Source organism: Alosa pseudoharengus, unplaced genomic scaffold, assembly GCF_046254945.1.
Source record: "Alosa pseudoharengus isolate Yale_2024_CS ecotype anadromous, Long Island Sound unplaced genomic scaffold, YU_APseudo_1.1 YU_APseudo_1.1_scf_5, whole genome shotgun sequence".
Taxonomy (NCBI): Eukaryota; Metazoa; Chordata; class Actinopteri; order Clupeiformes; family Clupeidae; genus Alosa; species Alosa pseudoharengus.
The window spans coordinates 11,166,082-11,193,028 of NW_027468837.1; the positions used below are offsets into that span (position 1 = coordinate 11,166,082).

The following is a 26,947-nucleotide window of genomic DNA, read 5'->3' on the forward strand; positions in this document are numbered from 1 at the left end:
ATGCTCCCTCTTGTGGCGAGATTCATCTGCAGCAGCAGCTGTCTTTGTTATCACGTGGAAATGCAAGTCTCTGATTGGCTCTGAGGGGAAAATTTTCGCGCCAGTCGATCATTTGGCATTCTGGGATAGCATTCGGAGGTTTGGGGGTAGGAACTGGTTTCTTGAGACCGTGCGTTGTTTATTTACATTTCTAGTGTGTCGTCCTAGAAAACCGTTTCAAAATGCGAGGAGACGAATCTGATTCAGAGTCTGGGAAAACAGATGATAGTTCTGTTCGAAAGAGTCTCGAAGCCCTTTGTCAAGAGCTGAATATGGACGAAGAAACAGCAACTGAAGCCATGCAAAACTTCACTGCGATTTGGAATACATATACCCTAGAGGTAGGACGCATCTAATTTGCTAGCTAGTTAGCTTATTTATGGCAGCTATGGAGAGTCTATAAAGCTAGTAAAACTGTCAACTGGTGGAGAGAACTAACTTGATTGCTATTTTTTATGAAATTGTATTGAGTTATCGATGCTGCTAACCTTATTGTTCAAACCCGGCAGCCAAACGTGACTTGATCCGACCAAAAGACGGTTAGCCTCTTGAGCTTGTAAGCGATAGCTAGCCTGGTGTGCGATGGATAATCAGCTGTCTTTTTTTTGACACGGTTACGACATGAAGCTAACTAGCTGGCTAGTTCACGAGTTGTGCTTCTTTGCTGCGACGTGTGAAGACTATTTTTTTGTGTATAGTTACTTAGCAATTAACTTAAGCAATTTAATTCGATGTTATTGCCTGTTGTCCTTAAGTAAAATTATACTCTTAGCAGTGATCTAAGCTAGGTTATATGGGCTAGGCAGCTAGCTAGTTTGCAGATCCATAATTTAAAGGGCAGGCAGTCTATCGAAGTATATCCCCATGAGTTGGCAGGTATGTGCATGCATTGAAGAACTCTCGCAGTTTCGATGTTTCTGTTACTTTCTTAATAGATTGTCTGTATACAGTAAACAAGAGGTCGTTGGTCGCTGTGTCTGATATCAGAACTTTCAAGCTGTTCCTTTGATGATCTTGCGTCATGCTTTTTAAAAATGGCTGTCATATTGCGAACTTTGGCAAAACATTTATGCTAGCGCGTTAAGTCATGAGCTGAATAAATTTAGCTACTTCGTACTCTTTCAGAATAACTGTTGCAGATGTTAGGCCTTGCATCTATGACGTACTACTTTGAATACAGACAAGAAACACCTCCAAGCACAGTGAAGCAGTGGTCATTGAATAGCTGAGGATAAGTTTTCATCTATTTAATTAATTTGTTAATCCAGTCAGTACTCAGTTATTAGATAAGATGGGCACATGTTGGTTTTATTATAATTGTATGCAGTGTGGCAACCGATGTATTGTTTCAGTATTGAATTCAGTCAATACTGTTGAGCAGGCTGTATGGGGCCTAATCAGTATAGTGAGGTGTCAGTTTGCACTGCAGGCATGATCAGGAGCTAAATTATGATGTTAAGAGTTTCCATGGAGAATCGTCATTTGAATACCATCTTCTAAAAGCTGCTCATGATGACTTTTCCCCTGCAGGGTGAAGTTGTTCACTGGCTGGCATGCTCTCTATATGCAGCCTGCAGAAAGGGCTCCACTCCTACTGTGGGCAAAGGGCTCATGGAGGGCAACTGTGTGTCTCTGACCAGAATCCTCAGGTCCTCCAAACTGAGGTGAGTGAATGAGTAATGTCTGCCCAGTAGCTCTGTGACAACTTGAGATGTGGGGTGTCATTTTTAGACATTGTGTGACATGGGGAGAACTATGCTGAAAGCTATGAAGTGCAGTAATCATTCTGCGAGAATTCAAATTCAGAAGGGGATCTTATTTTCTCTTAACATTCTCTACCAAAAGGCTTTAGCACTACAAAACCTTCTGTAAGCCCACTGCTGGTTTGAATAAGTACACAATGTATTCTGATCTATTCTTGATAGAATAACAGAATAATCCTTTTCCATTGCTTAATATTAATCAGTTAAATAGTTCACATTTTGATTAAACATAGACATTAAGCTTCACAGCCTCTGTAGTAAGTTCCTCTTCCTCTTTCCTCTGAGCCTCACAGTGTTTGAATTTACGGGTCATCTCTGCAGTAAACAATCTGAGCACACTTTTGACCGCCTCAGTGCCAAAGATGCTGTCTCAGCAGACTTATCCAAATTCTTTCAGAATTATGATTTGATATTTAGGACTATTAGATTTTAGCATGACAAAATGTCTTTAAAGTGCATACATGCAGTATGTTTTAAAACAAAGAGTACATTCTCATTCACCGTATGATAATTTTATTTACAGCTTGATTCAGTTCTTCAGCAAAATGAAGAAATGGTCAGACATGTCAAGCCTGTCCCAGGATTTCCGCAATCGCATCAGGCGCCTGGAAAGAAACTTTGAAGTGTCCACGGTGATCTTCCGGAAGTTTGAGCCCATCTTCATGGACATGTTCCAGGATCCTCAAGGGGAGCCACCCCGCCAGCCAAGAAGCAGAAAACACAGGTGAGCTCTCTTTCTCTCTTCCATGCGTTCTGGCAGGGACGAAGGGACGATCTGTCCAGTACAGTCCCGTTACCTACTTGGGGGAAACTGTTTGGAGGTTGTCACTGCCCAATGTGAGCGACGTGTTTCCTGGTTCCAAAAATAGTAATAGTAGTAATTTATTTTCCAAGTATAAGGCCACAAATCCCAAAGCTATTTGTTTTATGTAGAAATACTGGCATCTACGAGTTAAAAAAGTGAGCGACTCACATTGGGCAGTGACAGGTCTCTTCTTCAGTGTATAAGTAATGGAATTGAAGGGTGCAAAACTGATATTTGCTTTTGTTTTTTAAACAAGCTCTAAGCCACATTCCCTCATTGACAATATTGCAGTCCATTTGAAGGGATGTAGCCTGATCATTTGAATTCAGTGAAGTGTCTACAAATGTAATTGTTTAGAACAGTTGAATAAGCACTGCTTGTTCCTTAGAGAGGGTGCTCCTAGTGAACAGAAACTTGCCATGTTGGATGGAGACTGTGTGGCAATGCTATTGGTCATCCTTCCTAGATTAACTGCAGCCTGGGTCTACCCATATACTGTCTTTGACCACACCTTATAATATCTGTCTTTTTTTGTACATTAGTGTGCATGTGTCTTTAGTTTCTGCCAGCCATTTTCACTCTCAAACTAGAAGTCTGTTAAAAAACTGTATTTTGGAGGCATTGTGCTCAGTTAAGTCTCATTGTTTTTGGGTTGGTTCTTTTCTAGGCGACTTCCCTGTCACATTAGTGATGTCTTCAAGTTCTGCTGGACACTTTTCGTGTACACCAAGGGTAAGCACTTTAGCCAACAGTCGTCATCCTCGCCTAAAGATGGATGCAGCCCATAATGGTTCACAAAGCCAGGAAATAGTCATGCCTCTGCACCTGCAGCTCTATTAAGCAAAGCCAGAAACCTTCCAATATGATTGATTATTTTGCATGTGTACCACACATTGAGCGAATGCTGTGGATTCCTTTGGTTTATTAATCTGATCTCATACTCTAGCAGTATTCATTAGTAAGACGTGTTCGGTGCTGTAGCATGTGCTGTAAAATGCTCTAGAAATACTGTACAACTCTCCTCTATCCTACTCATTAAATTACCGTCACTCGTGTATTTCTCACTATCAGGTAATTTCCAAATGATTGGAGATGACTTGGTGAACTCCTATCACCTCCTGCTGTGTTGTCTGGACTTGGTATTTGGTAATGCCATGCTCTGCTCAAACAGGAAGGACCTCATCAACCCTCTCTTCAAAGGTAGGCCAATGTTAAGATATGATTCCCTCAAAGTACCAAAAGACTTCCTCCTCCTCCCCTTCTTTCTTTCTCTTGCTGACCCATGGCTGGACTGCAGGTGTGACTGTTTTGTTGTGTTTCATTTGTTGTTGCTGTGGCGACTCCAGGGCTACCCAAAGACTGGCCCGACGTGGCAGCCTCCCCCGGGGAGCCCCCCTGTGTGATCGACAAGCTGTGTGAGCTGCACGACGGCCTAGTGGTGGAGGCCAAGGGCATCAAGGAGCACTACTTCAAGCCCTACATCAAGCGCCTCTTTGAGAGAAAGGTCAGCTAAACTCCGCTCTCTCCTCAGCCTCGCTTTGGATCTTTTGTGTCGTACAGGACCGTCAGGAATCAACTGCAGCCCTTAAGATATAGATTAGTCACGCTTCAGCGTGTGATTTTTCCTCACAAAGGACACGGGTACTGCTTACTGCCAATGTGTACCACTGCCAGTCAGGCAGCCAGAGGGGAGGATCGGTGGAGTTGTCTTAGCTACTGAATGTTAAACCAAAAAGCAACCTGCTGCTTTCCATTTGGCACCAAGGCTTATGGTGGCAAGTATAGTTAGTTACAAGGCTGTTCCAAATAATGATGTTACAAAAGTTTCATTAGTGCTGCAATAATGAATGATAATGTGGTTAATATGATGTCATATATAGGTATATTATGCTCATATGTTATGTAAGTCAGCTTTGAGCAAGTGATGAAAAAAGTAGTATGAATATATAGAATTGCAAACTAATTCCTAAAAACATATGCTTATGTAAGGCTATGTGGTCCTGGAGATATTCTTTTGTTTGCCTCACTATATTTGCAAGACTGTGTTATCATTCTAATGCCGTATAATGCCAATATTTAGATACTGAAAGGAAATGATGACAACTTGACCGAACTGCTAGATACTTCGAACTTCATCGATAACAAGTAAGTCATAGTTGTCTTCTGTGTATAATGTGCATCTGTGCATTCTCCTTTTGACACAGCACATAGTGGCTTAGGATTCTATTATGGTTAGCAAAATTCTGTGAACTCACAAATAAGTGATTTGTTGTACTTTGTTGAATATACAATGTGTGTGTGTATTTTTCAACAGCAAAGCTATTAACCGTGAGTATGAAGAGTACGTTCTGACCGTGGGGGACTTTGACGAGCGTGTGTTTCTGGGAGCCGATGCAGACGAGGAGATCGGGACACCTCGCAAGGTCATGACTGAGTCGACGGGGGGACACCTCTCGGCCAGGATGCAGGTGGAGTCCAACCTGCAGCAGCACTTTGAGAAGGTACCAGAAATCGCTTTAACGAGACAAGAAAATGCCTAGAGGACAGCAATTAATTGGACCGTAATCTGGTCTGACTCTGTGCTAAATGCTCAGGAGTGTGCAAATGGAATCTTATAAATTGCTTGGTTTCCAGGGATATCTATTCAGTGTACCAGTAGTTGTGTATTCTGGACAAATGTGTAATACATTATTTGATGCATTGTTTCAAAGTCACTTTTCTGTCAAGTCACTGACTGTAAAAATAAATAATCGACAGGTAATACACTTGTTATTATCGACCTTTGAGGCTTTGTGTAACTATCCAATATTCCTAAACACAAAGTGCTATCGTACACCTTGTTAAATGCTGGAAATGTTGCCATATGACAATATTTCATGCAGACTGTGCATGTTCATGTGTAGAGACGATGTCTCTTGTGCCTACTTAACTTTGTTTTGTGTCACTTGAAACGTGTATGTGCCTTTGCTTTTTCTCTGAGCAGACGCGCTCTCTGGCGCCCTCTACTCCCCTGACTGGGCGACGCTACCTGAAGGAGAAGGAGATACTAGTGACGCCAGTCTCCTCCGCCACCCAGAGTGTGAGTCGGCTGCAGAGCATGGTGACCGGCATGCGCAACGCACCCAGCGATGCCCTGCTCAACATCTTCAAGTGAGCACATGTAGCGCCTATTTTTGAAAACAGTGCTATGTAACAAGTTGTCCACTCACATAACTTAGAAAGTACTGGTCTGATTTATTAGTAAAGGGTCCACATATCCCAGCCCTCCCACACGATCACCTGGATGCTGGATCTTTTTATAGTGACAATACTGGTAATATATTGGCTAGTGGCATGACTGCTTTATTTATTTAGTTGACACTTTTATCCAAAGCGACTAACAGACACCAATTAGGGGGGACAGTCCCCCTGAAGCCCCCCTGGATTAAGTGCCTTGCCCATGGGCACAACAGTATAGTTGAGAATCGAACCCACGATTGGCTAGTTCGGTTTCTTAGCCACTACACTACCACCACCCCACTATATTGATACTGGTGTAGATGAGTAGTAACGCTTTGCATTACTCCTGTAACCCAGAGTAAGTGGTGATCACGTGTTGCATCTATGTGGTCTTTTAGGACGTGCTCTCGTGATCCCACTGAGACCATTCAGAACCGTGTGAAGACCCTGGGGGAGACCTTCAAACAGAATTACACCAAACAGACTGACGACATGCCTGGTTCACACATGGGTGAGACACACAATGTCTGTACTATATGCATGCTTATGGTGATTTATGGTTTATTTTTTAATGTTTTTAATAATAGAGATCATCTATTCACAAACTAAATCCCAAATTTAAAACAGATTTTGCAGAAAACAGATTAAAATTGGCTGAAATCCTGTACTACAAGATTCTGGAGAATATCATGGTTCTGGAGATGAAGAGGCTCCAGGGAAAAGACATGGCTGTAAGTCACTGCTCTGACATATGCTGAGGGAAAAGGCTGTGACTGACCTAACACCATGCTTTTATATTATATCTGTACTGGGAAGGATAGGCATTGTTGGTTAACTCACTTACATCACACACACACACACACGCTTACATCACACACACACACACACTTACACCACAGCTTAATGAGGCAAATGAATGATAGAATCTCTCTGAATAAGATGTATCTATGGTAACTAGGGTTGCAAAGGGGCGGAAAATTTCCGGTAAATTTCCGGAAACTTACCATGGGAAGTTAAGCTGGGGAATTTTGGAAATATTCCAAATTGGAAACTTTCATGGAATTAAAGGAAATTATGGGAATTAATGGGAATTTACGGAAATTAACATGGAATTTTGGGTAATTCATACAAACTGTTTCATATACAAACATTTTGTTTCGTAATAAGCAATATGATTTGTATGTTCGGATTTTTGCTTAGCTTAGCATACAAAGCTAGCTAGCATGCTAGCGGGAATCCCATTCTCTGCCTATGGTTTACTAGTGTGCTAAACTAGCAACACTGAACTGCTCAAGATACACTACACCACTCAACAACAAAATCCGATCGGTTGGTACACTTTTTCCCCATGCATATGAACGCACCATAGATTTCCTTTATGTCTAGCAGCCTATGTGCATGTAATTGACATATGGAAATTTGACTGAAATTGCATTAAATCAGGTTGTTTTAACTAATATTATGCTGCACGATGGGGTTTTGTCCACTACATTTAAGTTCCCTGTTATAGACTAGGCGCACTGGCCACAACATAAAATGACAAAAATGTCAATTGGGCTCGTTTTGTCTAGGGGTTTATTTAAACAATGGGGTAAATTACAAAACTATAACAGAAAAAGGGAGTTTAACTATAACAGAATAGGACCAACACAGGAAGACCAACAATAGGCGTGGTAGCGGAACACAAGTCTTCTTGGACTGCACGGCTGCACAGATATTTAAAGGGGTGGCTCCGCCCACTCCTAACAGGTCACACCTGCACACAATTAAGGAGACAATGACAGCAACAGGGAAGGAAACAGCACCAAAGGTAGTGGAGGGACGTAACACCCCCATACCAAAATGGTGACTCCAGTCTCCATAACAATACAATAAACAAGAAAGCTGTAATAAAGGCTGTAATCTGAAACATGAACAAACACACAAGACACACAAAACAAACAAACAAAAACACATGACAAAACAGTTACAAAGTAACCGCAGACATAAAAACATTGACTAAGGTACTTATAAATAAAGTAACTTTATCAGTACCAGCTTGATCTTGATGTTAAAAGGCTGCACGATCAAGCTCCATGCATCAGATGCTTTCAAGCACCTTTCATGCAGGTTCAAATGGTCTGCGCTTTACCACATACGGACCACTGAAACGGGCAGGGAAGGGAAGTTGCACACGCACTTTATCGCCCTCTTTAAATGGTCGATCTGTGGATAAGGCCTGGCAAGATTTCTTAAACTTAGAAAAAGAATCACAAAAATTTAAATTAACGAGAGAGGACGAGCCTTTGGGATTCTTCTCCAAGATATGGTCTGCTGGCTTGCCAGGCACAGCAACCACCCGATGGAGAACTTTAGAACCCACACGATTCCACACATTGCTGCCAGCTAAATCATTGCCCAGTATAAATGAAATGCCAGGAATGGGCAACGATTGACAAACTCCAACAGCAACGCGTCCGGTAATCACACTGGATTTTAAGTCAATGCGATGGAGCGGAACGACTGTAAAGCCCATCTCGAAGCCACGGACCAACACATTCTCGGAAGTTTTTGTTCTTCGAGACAAAGGTAGAACACCGTGCAAGATGAACGATTGCGCAGCACCAGTGTCACGTAGGATGCGTATTGGAGTGAGGTGTTGGTCACCAGGCAACGACACAAAACCATCACTAATAAATGAATCATAGCCAGTCTTCACCGCGCTCGATAACTCAGGGCAGGGCAACGCAGAATTTAACTCCGCTGTAATCAGCCCAACGCCTTTCGCAGCTTGTTTCTCCATCAGCACTGGACACTCTGCCACTAAGTGCCCAGGCCTCTTACAATAGAAACATGCATGCTCTGAGCGACTGGTAGACTGGACTCCTGTGTGAATGAACTGAGACCTAGGCCTTTGCCCGTCTTCGGAAAATACCCTGTGTGTAAGTACAAATTCGTCCGCTAAGACAGCAGCTTCTTGCAGAGACTCGACCTTATGTTCATTAAGGTACGTAGCTACAGCATCAGGCAAGCAGTTTTTAAACTCTTCAACTAAAATCAGTGCTCGTAACTTTTCCCGGCTGTCTATTTCCCTTGATGAACACCACCGATCAAATAAAGCCTCTTTCTCACGTGCAAACTCGACATAAGTCTGACGCTCTGTCTTTCTAAACCGCCGAAAGCGCTGTCTGTATGCTTCGGGAACCAGTTGGTAACAGCGAAGAATATGTTCCTTAACCAAATCATAATCCGCACTTTGTTCAAGTGACAGTGATGAATAAACCTCCTGAGCTCTGCCAGTTAAGACTGACTGAATTAGAAGCGTCCACACCTCTTTAGGCCATTTCAAGGTGGACGCAACTTTCTCAAAGTGCGGGAAATATTTTTCCACATCTCGCTCAATAAAAGGTGGCACAAGCCTAATGTTTTTACTAACGTCAAAAGATCCAGTGTGAATGTCAATATTCTCTTGCTTAGCTGTAAACTCCAAACGTTTAATCTCTAGCTCATTCTCTGTGGCTTTTAAGCGCAACAACTCTCTCTCGTTATCCAATTCTTTCTCCCGAATCGAAAGCTCCTTTAAACGGATAGATTCACTCATATCAACAGGAGGCAGAACCCTTCTCTCTACCAAAACTGGTAGCAGGACAGTTTTTATGCTTTGTTTTAGGCGTTTCTCAGAAGCGGATAACTCAATTTCAAAAAACGTAGCCAATTCCAAAAGTTCGTCTTTTTTAAGACTATTAAACGCCTCTACAGAAGGGTTTTCCACAAACTCCTGAGCCACAGACATGATTAATATAGCCGAACAATCCAAAATAAAACAAAAACAAATTTGGCCTACTACAGGCTGCTACACGACTACAAAATCTAAACAAAGTCAGCAAAATCCCCAAAATGACCACAAAACCACGCCACAATACTGACAAGTTGAGGAAAAGTTACACACGAATGGGCAAAAGCCCCGAAAATCACTGCAGCCAACCTTGACCTCAGCCTGTTTAAACACTACTACAGTAGCTATATGCAATGCACTAATCAAGACAAAAACAGAGTACCGGAGGACTGGGAGATTCGCTGCTACACCCCAACCCTACTTACCAATTCAAACAAAAACTAACTAACCTCACTAGTCTTCAGTGGATCCCCCTACCCGGTGTACTTTAAACGTCGAGCTCGTGAGGACGCAGCAGACCGATTGCTCAGCCTACCACAACCCCCGAAACGTACCGACTAAGGATACCACCAAAAATAATGAAACTAAAATAATAAAGTGGCAGACTCAGTGTCTGCCCGGTGGCTTACTAATTGAGGTGCACGCTTCTCTACCCAGAACAATTTAAGGTACTCACCCAAAAATCGCACTAAAAAAAAAAAAAAAACCTACCAGATTCAAAAACGGACGAGGGCCCAAATGTTATGACCAGGCGCACTGGCCACAACATAAAATGACAAAAATGTCAATTGGGCTCGTTTTGTCTAGGGGTTTATTTAAACAATGGGGTAAATTACAAAACTATAACAGAAAAAGGGAGTTTAACTATAACAGAATAGGACCAACACAGGAAGACCAACAATAGGCATGGTAGCGGAACACAAGTCTTCTTGGACTGCACGGCTGCACAGATATTTAAAGGGGTGGCTCCGCCCACTCCTAACAGGTCACACCTGCACACAATTAAGGAGACAATGACAGCAACAGGGAAGGAAACAGCACCAAAGGTAGTGGAGGGACGTAACACTTGCCATATTAAAAATTCCCAGTTTATTCCCATTAATTCCCGTTTATTCCTGTTAATTCCCATGGAAAGTTTCCTACTTTGAAAATTCCCGGAATTTTGCAACCCTAATGGTAACAGAACAACATAAGCTCTGTAAGCTCTCTGAGAAAAATAAAACATGGGTAGTAACCATAATTTATTATGTGTTTTCATGTCCGTACATTTCCCTGAGGATGTATGAGTTCATTGATTGGTTGTTGTGCTGTCAGGTGTTGCTGGAGCAGGACATTTTCCACTGCTCCCTGATGGCCTGCTGTCTGGAGGTGGTGCTCTTTGCCTACAGTTCCCAGAAGACCTTTCCCTGGATCATTGAAGTCTTCAAACTGCAACCATATTACTTCTATAAGGCATGTATATACATTATCCCAACACCATAGTTATGGGGGAAGGCAGCATACACGGTTTCTCTGACTGCAGTGTTCCCACAGAATTGAATTCCATTTTTGGTGGTTGGTTTGCAGAATTAACTTGAATACAACAGTTTTTAACAAATTAGCACAGCGTGCTTATGATGCTAACCAGATTTAAGCAAAATGTAGTACAACCTGGAAAATCATTGTGTGATGGTCAATGTTGATATTGTGGTGGGCCGCCACAAATAAGTCAATGTGTGGGAAACACTGGACTGTGTGAAATGAATTATTCATTTGCCATGCGTCATGATCATAAGGTTAACCTATGTTTCAGAATGTCAGACAATGTTAATGGAGTTTTCATTATTATGTTTTGATGTGTAATCATTAGTCTCTGGATATCTATTTAAAGCGTGTATGTTTGTATAATGGCTGGAGGTGAAAGCTCACTCTCTGTCTGTGGGTGTGTGTGTGTTGCAGGTGATTGAGGTGTTCATCCGCTCAGAGGAGGGCCTGTCCAGGGACATGGTGAAGCACCTGAACAGTATTGAGGAGCAGGTGCTGGAGAGCAGGGCCTGGAGCCGCCACTCAGCCCTGTGGGACGCCCTCAAGGCCGCCAACAACAAGGTCCCCACGGTGGAGGAGGTACGCATGGGACACACACACACACACACACACACCACAGAGAGGACTCTAGTTTGCCAACAGCATGCTCCTCATGGTAAAAGAGTTGAGGCTTATGACACACACACACACACACACACACACACACCTAGACATCCATATTACACAGACCTCAGATTGAGAGGCCCAGGAGGTTGTATGCCAGCATAATCTTAATTGTAAGCTTAATAAGAGATCTTACAATTATAATTAAGCTACAGAGAGCTTAATGAAGTCACAAGCTGTATGCTGTTATACTGTTACTTGCCCAGTATAAATCACAAACCATACGCTTTCTCGTCATTTTTGATATGCCTTTTTGTAAATGTAAAAGTAAATCCGGTTTCTAGGCCAAGTATACTTGCATATACAAGGAATTTGGTCTGCATTTATCCCATCCGTGAACACACAGTGAGGTGAAGCACACACTAACCCGTAGCAGTGAGCTGCCTTGCTACAGCGGCTCTCCGGGAGCAGTGAGGGGTTAGGTGCCTTGCTCAAGGGCACTTCGGCCGTTCGCACTGGTCGGGGATCGAACCAGTAACCCTTCGGTTCCAAGCCCGAAGCCCTAACCAGTAGGCCACGACTGCCCCTTGATATGTTCCGTGTGGAATCTCTCATTCAGCTGTTGCTTCTTCTCCACCGCCCCCCCCCCCCCACACAGGTGAATTTCCCCAGTAACTTCGACACAGGCAACAGCGGTGGTGGTGGTGCTGGTGGTGGCCCTGCTCACTTGCCCCTGGTAGCCCTGTCCCCCATCATCCACCCCCGCATCCGCGAGGTGCGCACCGGCCTGGGGGGCAGCGCCCGCAAAGGTAGGGGTCACAGGAGTTACACAGGCACTGTACGCAACACCAGTTTGAAAAACTGAAAAGTGAAGTATAAAACCGTGTATTGGTTCAGCCTCTGCACTTAATTCTCCCTTGGAGATTTCAAGGGATGAAGCAAGCCGATACTCAGGATCAGAATTAGAATTACTGGATTAGAAAATCCAATCTAACCCAGCAAGATAAGTTATCATAATTATACTTGGAAGGACATGCTGTAGAGATGCTATGCCGTATGAAAAACATGAGCAGTATATTTCAAATGAACTGAAGAACTTAAGTGAAACCTGTAAGCTGCACAATCACTGACACTGACTAAAAAGACAAATGTTTAAAACCCTTTGCACAGTATTGTATTTCTTCCCTGTTCTGTAAGTCAGTGTTGCACAGGAGCATCTGCTGAATGAATGAATGTAAATGTGGATCGTAGTTTATCTGCTCCATTTGATTCCAGCTGCTTTTGTAATTCCACTAGGAGCACCTACTAAGCATAATGACTTCCTTCCTTTCTTCCTGTATTGAATTGAATTGGAATGGAAGACAATCAACAAATAAATCAAATATCTGTCTCTTCCTCTCTTTCTGCCTTTCTTTTTCTCTCTCTTTTTCTCTCTCTCCCCCTCCTCAGACATTCCACAGTCGCCCATCTCCCTGCACGACCGCTACAGTTCTCCTGCTGCAGGCAGTGCCAAGCGAAGGTTGTTTGGGGACGACGCTCAGCCCCAGTCGCCCATCAAGCGGTTCTCGGTGACGCCCATCAAGATCATCCCCACGTGCCACGAGGCCACATTCACCACCCAGTCCACCTTCACCACCCAGTCCACCACCATGCTCTCCATGACGGCCAGCAACGGCCAGCAGCTCAACATACCCATCCCAAGTATGGCTGCCTCTGCCCTCCTCGCGTGCGTGCGTGCGTGCGGGCGTGTGATGTCAAGACATTAAATATTAATACTAAACAATAAATACTAGTATATCTTTACTAATAGTTTGTTAAGACTTGTTAAGTTAAGACTTTCTAATTGTTTATTGAACATCACCTTCACCAAACCCAGCCTCTGACCTGAACCATAAGTTGTGACTTCCAGGGTTTTAGCAGATAGATAGTTTATAACCTGAGCATCTGCACATAGTCTGTAGGGGCCCATCCAAATACAGTGTGCTGTACCTCTACCTGTCTCACTTCTTCCTAAAACGTGCCCCTGCAGTGTATGATGATGATGATGATGATGATGTTGCTGACGTCCTGTTGTGTACGATGACGTCCTGCAGTGTATGATGATGATGTTGCTGACGTCCTGCAGTGTATGATAATGATGATGTTGCTGACGTCCTGTTGTGTACGATGACGTCCTGCAGTGTATGATGATGATGATGTTGCTGACGTCCTGTTGACGTCCTGTTGTGCTTTCCAGATGTGAAGAGCGACGGCATGGGCGGCATTACGGTGATCCAGGTGCAGTCGAGCGACGTGACCCCCCTCACGGCTCAGGTGCTGCTGACGGCCTCCCCCAGTCGTCCCGTGGCGCCCCCGATCTCCGCTCCGCCCGCCGCCGCCGCCGACCCCCAATCCAACAAGCCGCGGCGCACCGGCTCCCTGGCGCTCTTCTTCAGGAAGGTGAGGAGCGAACGGCAGGACACGACGCCCGCCGAGACGCAAACTGGATTTCAATTAGCTGAAATCACACAAGAATATGCACACATTGCATCTCTATAGCGCTTTTCAAGGCACCCAAAACACTTTACAGTGAGGGGGGAACCTCACTAACCACCTGCAATGTGTAGCACCCTCCTGGGTGATGCACAGCAGCCGTTATCTGCCAGAACGCTCACCACACAACAGCTGAGGTGGACAGTGAGGTGTACAAAACATAATTAAAAAAACAAACAAACAATTCTTATTGGGGGCGTGCATTATTACATAATTAACTCATTATATAGATAGATCCCCAAGGGGAAATATAATGCATTATTATATTTTTTTCTCAGACAACCTTTTTTAATCAGAGATGTTATTGAACATTATGTATATAATTATACTTAATTCTACATAATTATCTGAAAGCACCAAAAAAGCAGACATTTCACCTCAGTTAACTTAAGGCATCTGATTACACAATGTTCAACATGATCAACATCCTCAAAGCACATAGAACATAGTCTGGTAGTGTTTCAGTGTTTTCTATGTCCCACTCTGCCACCTGTGCCACCCAACTGTGCTCAGTCCTGTCTGTCTGTCTGTCTCGGCCCTCAGGTGTATCACTTGGCCAGCGTGCGTCTGCGGGACCTGTGTCTGAAGCTGGACATCTCTCCGGAGCTACGGGGGAAGATCTGGACGTGCTTCGAGCACTCCATCCTACAGAGCACTGAGCTCATGAAGGACCGCCACCTGGACCAGCTGCTGCTCTGTGCCGTCTACATCATCTCAAAGGCAGGACGCTCTCTCATTTACATTACATTATTCATTTAGCAGAGGCTTTTATCCAAAGCCACTTACACATTTAGGAAACACTTTATAATAACTACACACAATTCATCATTTATTAAGCCTTTGTTACTTATACATCTCAAAGGCAGGAAACTCTCTCACATTGACATTACATTTGTTCATTTAGCAGATGCTTTTATCCAAAGCCACGTACATATTTATTCTATTATTATATTACAAGGGCCATTATTGTCCCCGGGGCAACTCAAGGTTAAGTGCACAACGGTGGCACAACGGTGGAAGCCGGGAATTGAACCCACAACTTTTCAAGCTACTGCATGCGAGCCCAGTTCCTCCGTTTCTACTCACTCACCAGTGCAGCACTGGACTGTTATCTATCACCACAATTTTGAATTCCTAGAAAAATCTATTTTTCTATTACTGTATTGACCTCTGCAGTCTCATAATCTCATAATCGAGCACTTAGCTTGTAGAAAATGGGCTATCCTGATGATTGTTATCCTGATGAACAGAGCACAGTTTGTTTGTGATCTATCATGTGGAATGAAAATGTTTCTGTCTTTCACAGATAACAAAAGAGGACCACACCTTCCAGGACATCATGAAGTGCTACCGCAGCCAGCCACAAGCCAGCAGTCATGTAAGCAAAGCTCTCTCCCTTTCTCTTTCTCTTTCTCATTCTCTCTTTTTTTTTCTCTCTTTCTCTATCTTTCTCGTTCTCTCTCTCTTTCTCTCCCTCTCTTGTCTGACTGCCTGTCATTCTCTCTATCTGTATCTTTCTCTCTCTCTCTCTCTCTCTTTCTCCTGTCGCTCATTGAGACAGATGATGGCTGCCTCCCTATCTTCAGCCCTCTTGGTTGCAGGGTTGTTATTGATGTCGGCATGGCGACATGCTCGAGGTGCTTCTCTGCAAGCCCCTCATGTGTTGTCCAACAGTGACTATTGTCTGACCTTCAGCTCCCATATGAATGGCTGTTAGCAAAAACAAACTGTTCTATATGAGCCAAGTGTGTGAGAATATTCTGAGGTGAAATGCCATAGTTCTGTCAGTGATGAGAGATTTGGGAGATTGGACAAAAATGTATACAAATAAAATAAAGGTGGTTCATTTATGACTGATAAGACTCATAAAAACACTGATCTAAGGAAGTGTGTGTGTGTGTGTGTGTGTGTGTGTGTGTGTGTGTGTGTGTGTGTGTGTGTGTGTGTGTGTGTGTGTGTGTGTGTGTGTGTGTGTGTGTGTGTGTGTGTGTGTGTGTGTGTGTTGACCGCTCCTCTCCTCTGCACGTCACTCCAGGTGTACCGCAGTGTCCTCCTGAGGAGGGTCTACAAAGAGGCGGCGGTGGCGCTGGACGAGAACATGGAGGTGGACCAGCCTGCGGAGGAGGGTAATTACACTTAACCTGTGTCCCTCATTCCCCCCCAGATGCCCCGGGGTCAGGAGTCTTAGAAAAACCCATCACTTAACTAGCCGCACCTGTGCCCCTCGGAGAGCATTGGCCTGCTCATTGTGCCATGCCTGGAAGACATGCAGACTGATAGAATCTGGCAAAGGGACAGATGGGCTTCTTGATAGAGGCCAGTGTCAGTGTCAGGACCCGCGGGCTCTTTTGTCGTTTCAGGGATTGGTTCAGCGTTCGGCCCATTACTGTGTGTGTCTGTGTCTGTGTGTGAGTGTCTGTATCAGTTCATCGGGAGTGGACTTTGTACTTCGTTGTGGCAGATTATTTTGATAGCAATGAAAGAAGGCCCCCAGGAAACGTTATTGGAAACAAGTGTTGAATACTGAAGAAGTTCTCTCTCTCTCTCTCTCTCTCTCCCTCTCTCTCTCTCTCTCTCTCTCTCTCTCTCTCTCAGTGGACGGAAGTAAAAATGGCGAGAGCACAGCTAATGGCGAGCGTGAATCAGAAGAGGAGCGAGGTGACCTCATTCAATTCTACAACTCTCTGTACGTCCTGAAGATGAAAGGCTTCGCCCTCAAATATGCCACGCCGAGCACTGACAGCCGGGTATGTAAATCTCTCCTCAGGCCTTGAGTGAAATGTATTGATTTCTACATTTGTTTACAGTATGGACGCTAATAATTCTACTCCGAGGTAATGAGAGGTGCATATGAAATCAAGATGGCCTATTTTCATCATAATACCTGGCATGTTCATAAGTGAACCTGGCGCTTAACTTGCCTCCCTGTTTGGAGATTTATTCCAGTGCCGGCTTGTTGTTTTCGATCGTGGCAGGTTCATCATTTGTGCTGAGTCTTATAATGCGCATGCATCATGACTTATGAGAGCATTGATCAACTGACGAAGTTAGTTATTGTGTGTGTGTGTGTGTGTGTGTATGCGTGTGCGTGTTGGGTAAAGGAGTTTGTTTTTGTAATCTCTCTCTCTCTCTCTCTCTCTCTATCTCTATCTCTCTCTCTCTCTCTCAGATGGAGGCGCCCCCGTTGTCTCCGTTCCCGTCGGTGCGAGCGCAGCCCCTGTCCCCTCGTCGTATCTCCCAGAGGCACTCCATCTACATCTCCCCCCACAAGAACGGCGCCTGCCTCACCCCCAGCTACACCTACAAGTTCAGCGGCAGCCCCTCCAAGGTGCAATCCCCAGCCTCACCTGGCATTTAAAGGGTCCCCAGATATTCCCATAAATGTCTGTTATGTTTATTTTTGTTTGATTGGTCAAAGGTGAACTGCTACACAATATCAATATCATTGTTTCTGTAATATTTCATGATTTCATATTTATATTTAAAATATTTATAGACAGTTAGTACATACAGGTTTAGATTTTGTAGCTCTAAAGAACGAAGTAATCGAAGGAACTCTTTTGAAAAAATTATATAAAAAGCCTTTATTTTATTGGCTATTTCATAATTGAATCTTTAAAAACATGTATACATGTAAAAGTGAGCTGAGGGACAAACCACGTATAGCGGTAACAAACAGCCTTCCTCGGGGTGATTTAGATTAGATTTAATCTAAATCTAAATTAGATTTTGTAGCGTTTTTGATGCATCATATCAGGTTGTATAGAAGAGGTGAGAAACTGTACTGAGTTTACAGTTGCTTGCAGTGGTTTGAACCCTACTTGCGTTTCCTTTCCCTAGGAGCTGAGTGACATCAACCGGATGATCCGTCAGGGCGGGGTGAACAGGAAGCGGGCGTTCACCATGGAGGGGGATGAGACGGAGTCGCCCACCAAGCGCCTGTGCCAGGAGAGCGAGGACGTACTGCTCAAACGCCTGCAGGACGTGGTGAGCGAGCGGGCACACCACTGAGCTGTGATCAGGCTGAACCCAACCTCCTGGTGCCCCCCAGACCCCTGATTGGCCCCAACAGGCCCTGCCTGCCCCAAGTGCCCCTCCAGCTACCCACCCCTCTAACGGCATAGAACCAGCACCCTGCTTCAACAAACACTTTGACTTTCTCCAGAACTCATGCTTTTCTACTGCTAGTAATCATGCACAAAAAAGACCCACGATATTACAGTCTACTACAGGAAGCGATGGGCTTCCGCTAGTTCCCTTCCTCTTTTTTGGTGGTCATATGGGGTTAAATGATTGAGGGTAATCATCAGACTGTGGGTTCCTGAAATAACACTTCTGTACGCTAACGCCCCCCTGCAGACATCAGCGCCAATCATGTCTCTCCAGCTGCCACACGCATCTGTCTGGCGCTCTACAGTCGTCATCTGTAGGAGATCAAGGTCAAACAGCCGATGTCTCACCCTCTGAGACTACTGCTCCCAGTCGGGGGCAGTTCTCTCTCGTTTCACACTCTGAGGTGGGCTGCGTATTCCTTGTTTGGGTCGTTTCGTGCTGCGCTCTTAGCAGAAGGGGCCTTGTCTCTGAGACCCGCTGCGGCCCCCTGTTCGACAGAACCAAGGCTGGTTTGGCCCTTTGAGCTGCTTTCAAACATGCAGCATTTTCCACTATTGTGTAGCATCTACACTGTTATTGTTTTATAAAAAATGTATTGTTTGTAAAAGTGTTTTAATTAAGGAGATTGTGTATTGTGGTTTAAGTACTCTCCCTCCATCCAATGCAAAAATGTGTTTTTTGGAGTCAAGTTTAATTCATTGAGTAATTTCTTGTCTGGAGTGTAAAATCACATTTTGTTGTGTAAAAAAAAGCCCTACAAAAGTTGAAACTTGTAATCAGTGTGTTTGAGTTGTTTTTGTTTTTTTAATTATTATTATTTCTGCAAGTGTAGAACTTCCTCTGGGACATTTTATAATAGGCATATTTCTGCTTCATTTTACACCTGTGCTACCTTTTGTGTCGGATGGCTCGCCAAGTCCCTTTTGAAATGTCTGTTCAACCTCTTAAAGCAAATCCTTCTTACATTTGAATCTGTGCTGTTTTAGTCTTAAACAAAATATCTGTACTAAACAGTGCCTTTTATATGTACACAGACATGTGTGCCCAGTTGAAGTGAAATGTGTTTTGTAACTAACACATTACTTTACAGAACATATTCAGCCCATTAATAAAACTTCAGTTATCCTACAGCCAGTACTACCATCAAAGGTGACAACTTATTTATTCAATCCAGAAATGTTTGTCATTTTACTTGATTGTTGAAATCATTGTCTGAACAAGTGCACCTGGAGGATGTGATTGGAAGACACAGCCGTAGGTCACAATCCATCCACTAGGTGGAGCCAAAAGATTGTTTTCATGGCTATGTGCAGCCGATGTACATTGTCAGCATCAGTGTTTTAGATTATCAAGCAAATAGAGAGACAAATGTGCATCATATTATGTTGAATTTGAAGGTTTGAAGCAGGTTTGAAGAAAAGTGTGTGTGAGAGGGAGAGAGAGAGAGAGACCGCCATATGCAGCAATGAATGCATTGCTAGATAACAAATTACACGCGGGCTTTAATGTCACTGTACTCAATGTGACATGTAACAGGACTAACTTGAATGCTACAGGGCATCTTGCTTCTCAGGCATGTTTGCTGCGTTGGCGTGTGCATGCAGTCACAGAAATGGCTGTATTGATGCGGACGCCGTCCCTTAACCCTTAACACAGTAGTGGAAACCCTCGTGTGCTCATACTCCCCACGGAGCAGCGAGGTCTCTGGGAAGACAAGCCGGCCTTGAGTTCAGCCGCCTTTGTTTTGAGCTGGGCTGCTAGGGACTGCTAGGAGCTGAGGAGGTGCGTGCGTGCGAGCATCGTTTAAATAGGTCTAGATCAGATTCACTGGGACGGCCAAGACGCAACGTCTCAGGTTGGCGACCGACTGATCACACATTTCTATGTTCAGATAGTTCAACACAGAGGAACCCAGTGCAGTCAAGCCCAGCAGACCTGGAGCAGTAGCCGGTCCGTTATCCAGCCAGCGATCCGGCTCGTCATCCAGCTGTGCTCGAGTAAAGGTCAGGCTGGATTATGAGTGGATCAAAACTCCCTTTCAACGGGCCTTCCTCTGAAAGGAGATGATGGCCAGTCAGGAAGAGGAGAGTCCTACTGATTGAAGGTTGGGGATGAGCTCAGTGGAAAGATGTGGAAGTAACATAATCTCCTCTCGGAGAGCATGCTTTTACTAGCTTTACTGAGTCATATAGGAGTTCTCCATGTTGGGCTACAGAGAATGGGATAATAAGAAATACTTCATCCCAAAGGATAATTGACTGTCACAACAGCACCATCCTGTGCATGTACACAAACATAATGGTAAAATAAGTTTAAGAAAAAAAATAACAACAATCAAAATAATAATAATGATAATTAAAAAAAGACGCATCATATCAGCCACAGTACTGTGGCAAGGAGTTGAAAAGTTGTAGAGTTTGATTGCCATTGGAAGGAATGACCTGTGTCTCTCAGAGGAACATTTGGGGAAGATTAGCCTGCCACTGAAGGTACTCTTTAGCTCAACAAGCCTATCATTTAGGGGGTGAGGTGTTGTTCAGGATGCTCATCAGCTTGTGGAGCATCCTCTCTGCCACCACATCTAATGAATCCAGCTGAATTCCACCCCCTATGACAGAGCTGGCTTTTTTAAGAAGCCTGTTCAGTCTGTTAGCATACACGCTCATTTTGAATGTGATGCCAGAAACAAGTCTCAAAAAAGTTGATGGGTGCAACAAAAGCCCCCCCCCCCCAAAAAAAAAAAAAAAACAATATTGTTTGGCTGTAATCTTTATGGCCTTAGGTGGCACTGGATTAAAAGCAGACCTGTTTCTGTAAAGAAAATCATTGTATGGGCTCAGGAAAACTTCTGAAAGCCATTGTCTGAACGCAGTTTAATGTTCAAGCCACAAATGCTGGTTAAAACTCTACTGTGCCAAGAAGAAAACCATCTTTATACATTAGAATTTGTCATTCTTTTTTGAAGTGGACTCTGCATCCTCTGGGAGGGAGAGGGACCATCCAAATTGTTATTAGTGCACGGTTCAAAACTCAGCATCTATGATGGCACAGGGGTGCATGTGTATAGCTATAGCAGCCTACACATTTGGAAAGGCACAGTTAAAGCTGAATGATACAGGTTTCAAGTAACATATGCTGTCATTCAGGCGTTCCTCCATCTAGAGGTTTCTTTTTCAGGAAAAACCTTCAATATGGAAAACATTGCCAAAGTGCATTCTGCACATAATACAACAGTATTGCTCCAAAGTACAGGAGTCCAGGTGTTAAAATAGCCTGCCTACAATTCAGACCTGTCCCATTCAGGTGCATCATGGAACGGAAAACACGATTCTGAAGCCCACGGCCCAGACTGTTTAGCATGTATCGGGCAAGAATGGGACAACGTTTCATTCTTTTTTTAATTTTTTTTATTGCAAACACCATTGACATTACAGAAAATGCAACACTACAACGACATGCACAAGAATACTACATCGGACAAACAGATGTACATTACACAAACACATACTGTAACTTAACAAGACATCACATTGACATGGCTTATTAACACAAATAACATTAATAACAGAAAGGCTAAGGATGATTTGCGTCCAGGATGATTATAGATATGATTATCAGGGATAAAATTCATGACCGGAATGAGAAGAAGGGGGGCTGGGGGGGGTGCGGATGGTAGCTCTGAGAGTGTGAATGAGGTGGTGTTGGGATGGGGGTGTGGGTGGGGGGGTAAGGGGTAGTGAGTGTGTGAGGATGGGTGTATGTGTTTGAGTGTGTGTGTGTGTGTGTGTGTGCATATGTGTAAGGTTGGCTTGCTGTTGGGCCAGGAGGAGAGAAGCTAGAACACAGAGAGGGAGGGTTTCACAGGAGAGGAGTTGTAATTATTCTGTTAAAGATGAGTGTAATAATAAGAATAACTGATTGCCTGACTGATTGACAACCTGGGCACCCATTAATGGCCACAGTTCCACCCAGCCCCGGCAGTTATGGCGATGAGCTGACAGAGAGGAGGACCTGCATGCCACCCATCCCCCCAGGCCCCCATCATATGCACACGTCCCCCACTACCACGACCAACCACACCTCGCCCCCAGACCTCTATCCAACACGCCACTCTTGACCTAAATATGTATGTGAATGGCTAGGTTGAGAGCTCTATCTAGTGTGTAGCATTAAAAGAAGTGGGCATGCATGGTGAATATCTTTCCCATGCACACCACACTTACCCTGTGTAAGATGTATGCCTCCTCTGTAATGTGTGCATTAAAATAAGTGAGGCATGCAGATAGACACCTGATGAGGTATCTACCTGCACCCCACCCTTACCCTAGCCTGATAGGCCCTAGGTGATAATCGATCGATCGTATGCGGTTTTTCTAGTGGTGGTGAAGTGTCATCATACTGCGTTCAAGAGCGTAGGGTAGGTCTACATCCCGTAGTAGTTTAATTTCACGTATGTAATGGTAAGAGATCGCACAGGGATAGATAATGAGCGGTTGTTTAAGATTAAATTACAATGCCAGACACCTTCAGATATCAAAGACCCCCTTAGATTTTTGACTTTGTTGCTTTCATGGGAGCCAATCCTCACTCTATGGGAGCTCGGCTCCCTCTGGCTCCACGTAATTCGAACACTTGTGCAGCCACTGGTAGTGCTCAACACACACCAACCGTGCTCCTCTGTCTGTGACCATGGAGAGGCCACCTCATGCCGGATAAGTGGTAGTGGTTGTTTCATGAGTCTTTGGTGATCTGAAAAAAATTGGCTTGATTCTGGGAAGGTCGTCAAATGTCAGTGTAGCAAATTCATAGGCCCTCACAGATTTGTCTGGGTTCACCTGTAGGCTAGGGCAGCATGCCATCTTCTGTTTAAAATAATCTAAGGTTGATGCTGATGCAGTGGCAACCTTTTGGGACTTTCATGATATCCACAATAGACTGAACTATTGTTGATTGGAATTTTTCCCCCCATCCAGCAGATAAACCTTGAAATATGCATTCAATCTGTTATTCTTCTCTTTAATTTGGCCTGTGCTCTTGACTTGATCCTTGAAACACAATTGGAAATGATTGATGAAATACAACAAAGGCTCTTCAGAAGCACCAAGTCAAATGTTCGACATGGTAGTCATGCAGGTTACATTCTAATACAGAACCTGCATAGTATGCACAGCCTTTCCCCCTTTTTCCATACTTTTGACCTGAGGAGTCTGAATGTGATCAAAAACGTTTTGCTTCTCAATGGCTAACACCCTTTTTTAAAAATAAAAAGTCTACCACTCTCTACATTGGCAATTGATGATGAGCCAATTCTGCTGGGACTGATGCAACTTTTTTATCCCATCTACTGGCCTGGTGCTTAACCAACATTGCAGTGGTACGACTGGAGCCAGGGCATACAGGGTCTGTGATTAATTCCCTGTAGGCCTTGCCTAGGAGCCAGACGAATGTGAGAGCTCATTGCATGTGTTCAGGCTACTGTAGTAGGCCAGTGTAACAAATGTGTCCACTTCCTTTATCTGTTTAATGCTATGATGTCAATTTAGGCTTCTAGCCTACTTTAGTGTGTAGTTATTATCAGCTTGCTTGGCCTATGTGACCAACAGATGCAGTGCATACTGACAGCCAAGTAGACTTAACCACTGCATGCAGTAACCATCTAATGGATAGACTGATAGGCTGAAAATGAAGCCATTCACTTCAATGGTTCTGTCTCGATAATTGCCTACCAAGGGGACAGTGTTTTGGCTAGTTTAGCTTCTGTCAGATTCATCCAGCTTGGTCAGACGCCTGGAAATTGTATATGTTAGCAAAAGGCAATCTCCTCATTGACATCCAGGCCTTTCCCCCTAATGACACATTTGTGTGCAGAACATTGGACCTGGATGCCGTGTGAAGCTAAGATGGCAGCGGCGTCCAATTTGCATTGCACTCCCGGGGCTAAGTGCACAAGCTGATCCACTGCCATTGCAATGAATGAGAATGCTAATTTATGGCACTTCCCTTAGCCCAGTCTGTGTGCACATTCACAGTGGTCAATGCCAACACATGGCCTAGTAGCCACTCTTCTGAATCTGCACAGGAAGCCAGGTCAGCTAAAGCTCAGAGAGCTTAAGGAAACCCACAGAGGTGAGATTTTAAAATCCTCTCCCTGGCACGGTGTTCGGAGTCCTCCTAGTTAAAGCCTTGGTGATTTTTTATTTGAGCAGGACCATTTGCAGGTTGTAGCTGTTTGTTTACTGCTTAAACTCACTGGCATTCAGCACACCCAACTTTCAGAGTAGCAACCAGAGATGCACTAAGATGGTGCTATCAATCAACAGTCCCATTCACTGCACTGCAGGTGACTGTATCACGTTTATGACTATTTTTCCCCTTTTGTTGTCAGTGATGCATTCAATTACTTTAAATATGTACACATACACAAACACAGACTCTCTCTCTCTCTCTCTCTCTCTCTCTCTATCTCTCGCTCACACATACACACACACCTTTTCCTTCAAGGTAGTCTTAACCACCTCGGTGTATAACCCTCCAGCGTGAAGATGTTTTTTCGGAGCAATCTCAAGTTTCAGGGCTATCAGCACATACTCAGCACTGAAGGTCAGAAAGCTGATTTATCAGCAGAGCATGTTAAATGCAGCGCTAGCATGCGCACACGATCGATCTTCCTGTCACACGAGGGCATATCACTGACTGGAGAATATCTCAATTTGCTTATAACATAGACGATATAACTTATAGACTGGGAAACGGTGTAGATCAAAATATACACTATATAATCATGGCGGAGCAGGGCCCATGTTATTTGCATGATGCCACTCATTATGTGTGTAGGGCTATATTTCAGTATTTCTATGTTGGGCTAGGAGAAAAGACTAGAAGTTCTATATTTGTAGCAGGCCTGCTGTTAGGGCAGCCATATCAGCCTGATGGACAAGAGGAAAAGAATGTGTTGCAGTCCTTCACCATTGCAGTAACATAAATGTGGCATGAATACAAAGGAAATACTGCACAGTCCCCAGAGAGGAATGTATGTGCTGAAAGGCAGACATGACACCACAATCTCCTTCTCAGTTTCAATGTCTGCATTGTTAGTCAGTTTAGTGGTAATGGACAGATTGGACACACGTTGGTGGTGAGGGGGTTTATCTGTGTCTCTTGTGTTCATGTGTTAAGAGGAGTGTGTGCAAGCACTCTCACCTGAGGCACACTGTTGTGGTCTGTCCTTCATTCGTCTTCTGTCAGAGAACTGTAGCATAAGTGAAGGCATCTCGCTCTCTCTCTTCCCCTTTTTCTCACTCTCACTCTAATTTCTTTGTAGTCTTTCTTTCTCCCCCCTCCATCTTTCTCTCTAGTCTAGTCTCATCTCTCTTGTGAGTTCTCTCATCCCTTTCTCTCTCTCTCTCTCTCTCCCTCTAGTATACCATCTAGTCTTGCTCTCTAATTTGTCTCTCTCTCGTTCCCTCTCTAGTATACCATGTAGTCTCTGTTGCTCTGTCATTTCTCTCATGCCCCCCCCCCCTCTCATCACTCCTTCTCTTTCCACATGGGGTTTGGCACACGTGCTGGCTTGGGTGGTGGGGTGTGTGTGTGTGTGGTGGGGTGTGTGTGTGTGTGGGGGGGGGGGGGGGGTTTGCGTGACCCTCGATTACTCGAGTGGCAGCCATTTCATCACCTTTAAACTGCCTGCGTATGTGCCGGCTGCAGCCAAATATCTCACGGTAAAGAGACAGGTCAGACCTCTGGCTGGTTTACAATCACAGCCGGACCCCGACCTCTGACCCTGCCGTCAGGGCCTGTCGCACGACTGATGGAGAGGTCCAGCAGACCACCTGTCGTGATGGCGTGTTGGGGGAGCCGATGCCCATCACCCGTGACATTGGTGCTGCTGGGCCATTTCTGATAGCCAGTCACGCCACCAAGCTGTATTTGTCACACGCATCTTTTCAGGCGCTTCAGGTTCTGGCTTGAGGACGCGGGGCAGTCCTATGTGTTGATGAGTCTCACAGGTACCATTTCATCGTTTCTCTGCTCATGATCACTTTGGTGCTGTAGGCTTCAATGAGTGAAGTGGACAGTGAGTTTATGATAATGACTGCTGAAGATGAGCTGATATTTGATGATTCAGTCACTGTCTGTTGCACAGTGCTGCTCCCTCCATAGCTTGTGAGAACAATATCTGCTCCCTTTAATGAAAATCCCAACCAGCTAACTCAATCAGATCCATTGCATTTTTCCACGACCCAACACACACACACACACACACACACACACACACACACACACACACACAAACACACACACACACTTTCCCCAACCCCATGCACAACACACACACACACACACGCACGCACGCACAACACACACACACACACACACACACACACTTTCCCCAACCCCATGTTTTTCTTTTAAATCAATAAAAAGTTGATCACAAAAGAAAACAGAAATGGTCTCTCACTTCTACTTGACTCCAACATAATCCCACAATTACCATGACTCAGCCTCTCTTGTGTATTAGTGAAGGCAGACATGGTGCTGGCTTTTTAAAGAGAGCTCAGAAAGAAAAATACTGGAATTGTTTGCACCAAAAGTTGTCATATTTGTCATTTGCATTTAAATGATGCTGTGTTTGGCGATTCATGCACCCCCCCCCCCCCGCCCCTCATTAGCAAGCATTAAAAAAGGGATCAG

General features: G+C 44.3%; 1 protein-coding gene across 1 annotated transcript; it reads left to right on the plus strand.

Annotated features, from left to right (window-relative positions):
* Window positions 1-144: 144 nt before the first annotated feature.
* On the plus strand, window positions 145-19,383 carry rbl1 (retinoblastoma-like 1 (p107)). The gene is made up of 22 exons (XM_076267726.1): window positions 145-380; window positions 1,570-1,703; window positions 2,326-2,526; window positions 3,275-3,339; window positions 3,679-3,807; window positions 3,954-4,111; window positions 4,688-4,752; window positions 4,922-5,108; window positions 5,591-5,757; window positions 6,225-6,337; window positions 6,454-6,557; window positions 10,796-10,933; window positions 11,420-11,584; window positions 12,267-12,417; window positions 13,058-13,309; window positions 13,845-14,047; window positions 14,684-14,860; window positions 15,447-15,518; window positions 16,176-16,266; window positions 16,736-16,887; window positions 17,310-17,468; window positions 17,981-19,383. Exons 1-22 carry the CDS (start codon window positions 222-224, stop codon window positions 18,149-18,151), a joined length of 3,213 nt encoding a protein of 1,070 aa, XP_076123841.1. The 5' UTR covers window positions 145-221; the 3' UTR covers window positions 18,152-19,383.
* Window positions 19,384-26,947: the final 7,564 nt, after the last annotated feature.

Bases quoted from the DNA above. Each gene is read 5' to 3' on its own strand.
- rbl1 (XM_076267726.1), top strand. From the start codon at position 222: ATGCGAGGAGACGAATCTGATTCAGAGTCTGGGAAAACAGATGATAGT. The intron at 5,758-6,224 runs GTGAGCACATGT...GTGGTCTTTTAG, and splicing joins GCCCTGCTCAACATCTTCAA to GACGTGCTCTCGTGATCCCA. The intron at 16,267-16,735 runs GTAATTACACTT...TCTCTCTCTCAG, and splicing joins GGACCAGCCTGCGGAGGAGG to TGGACGGAAGTAAAAATGGC.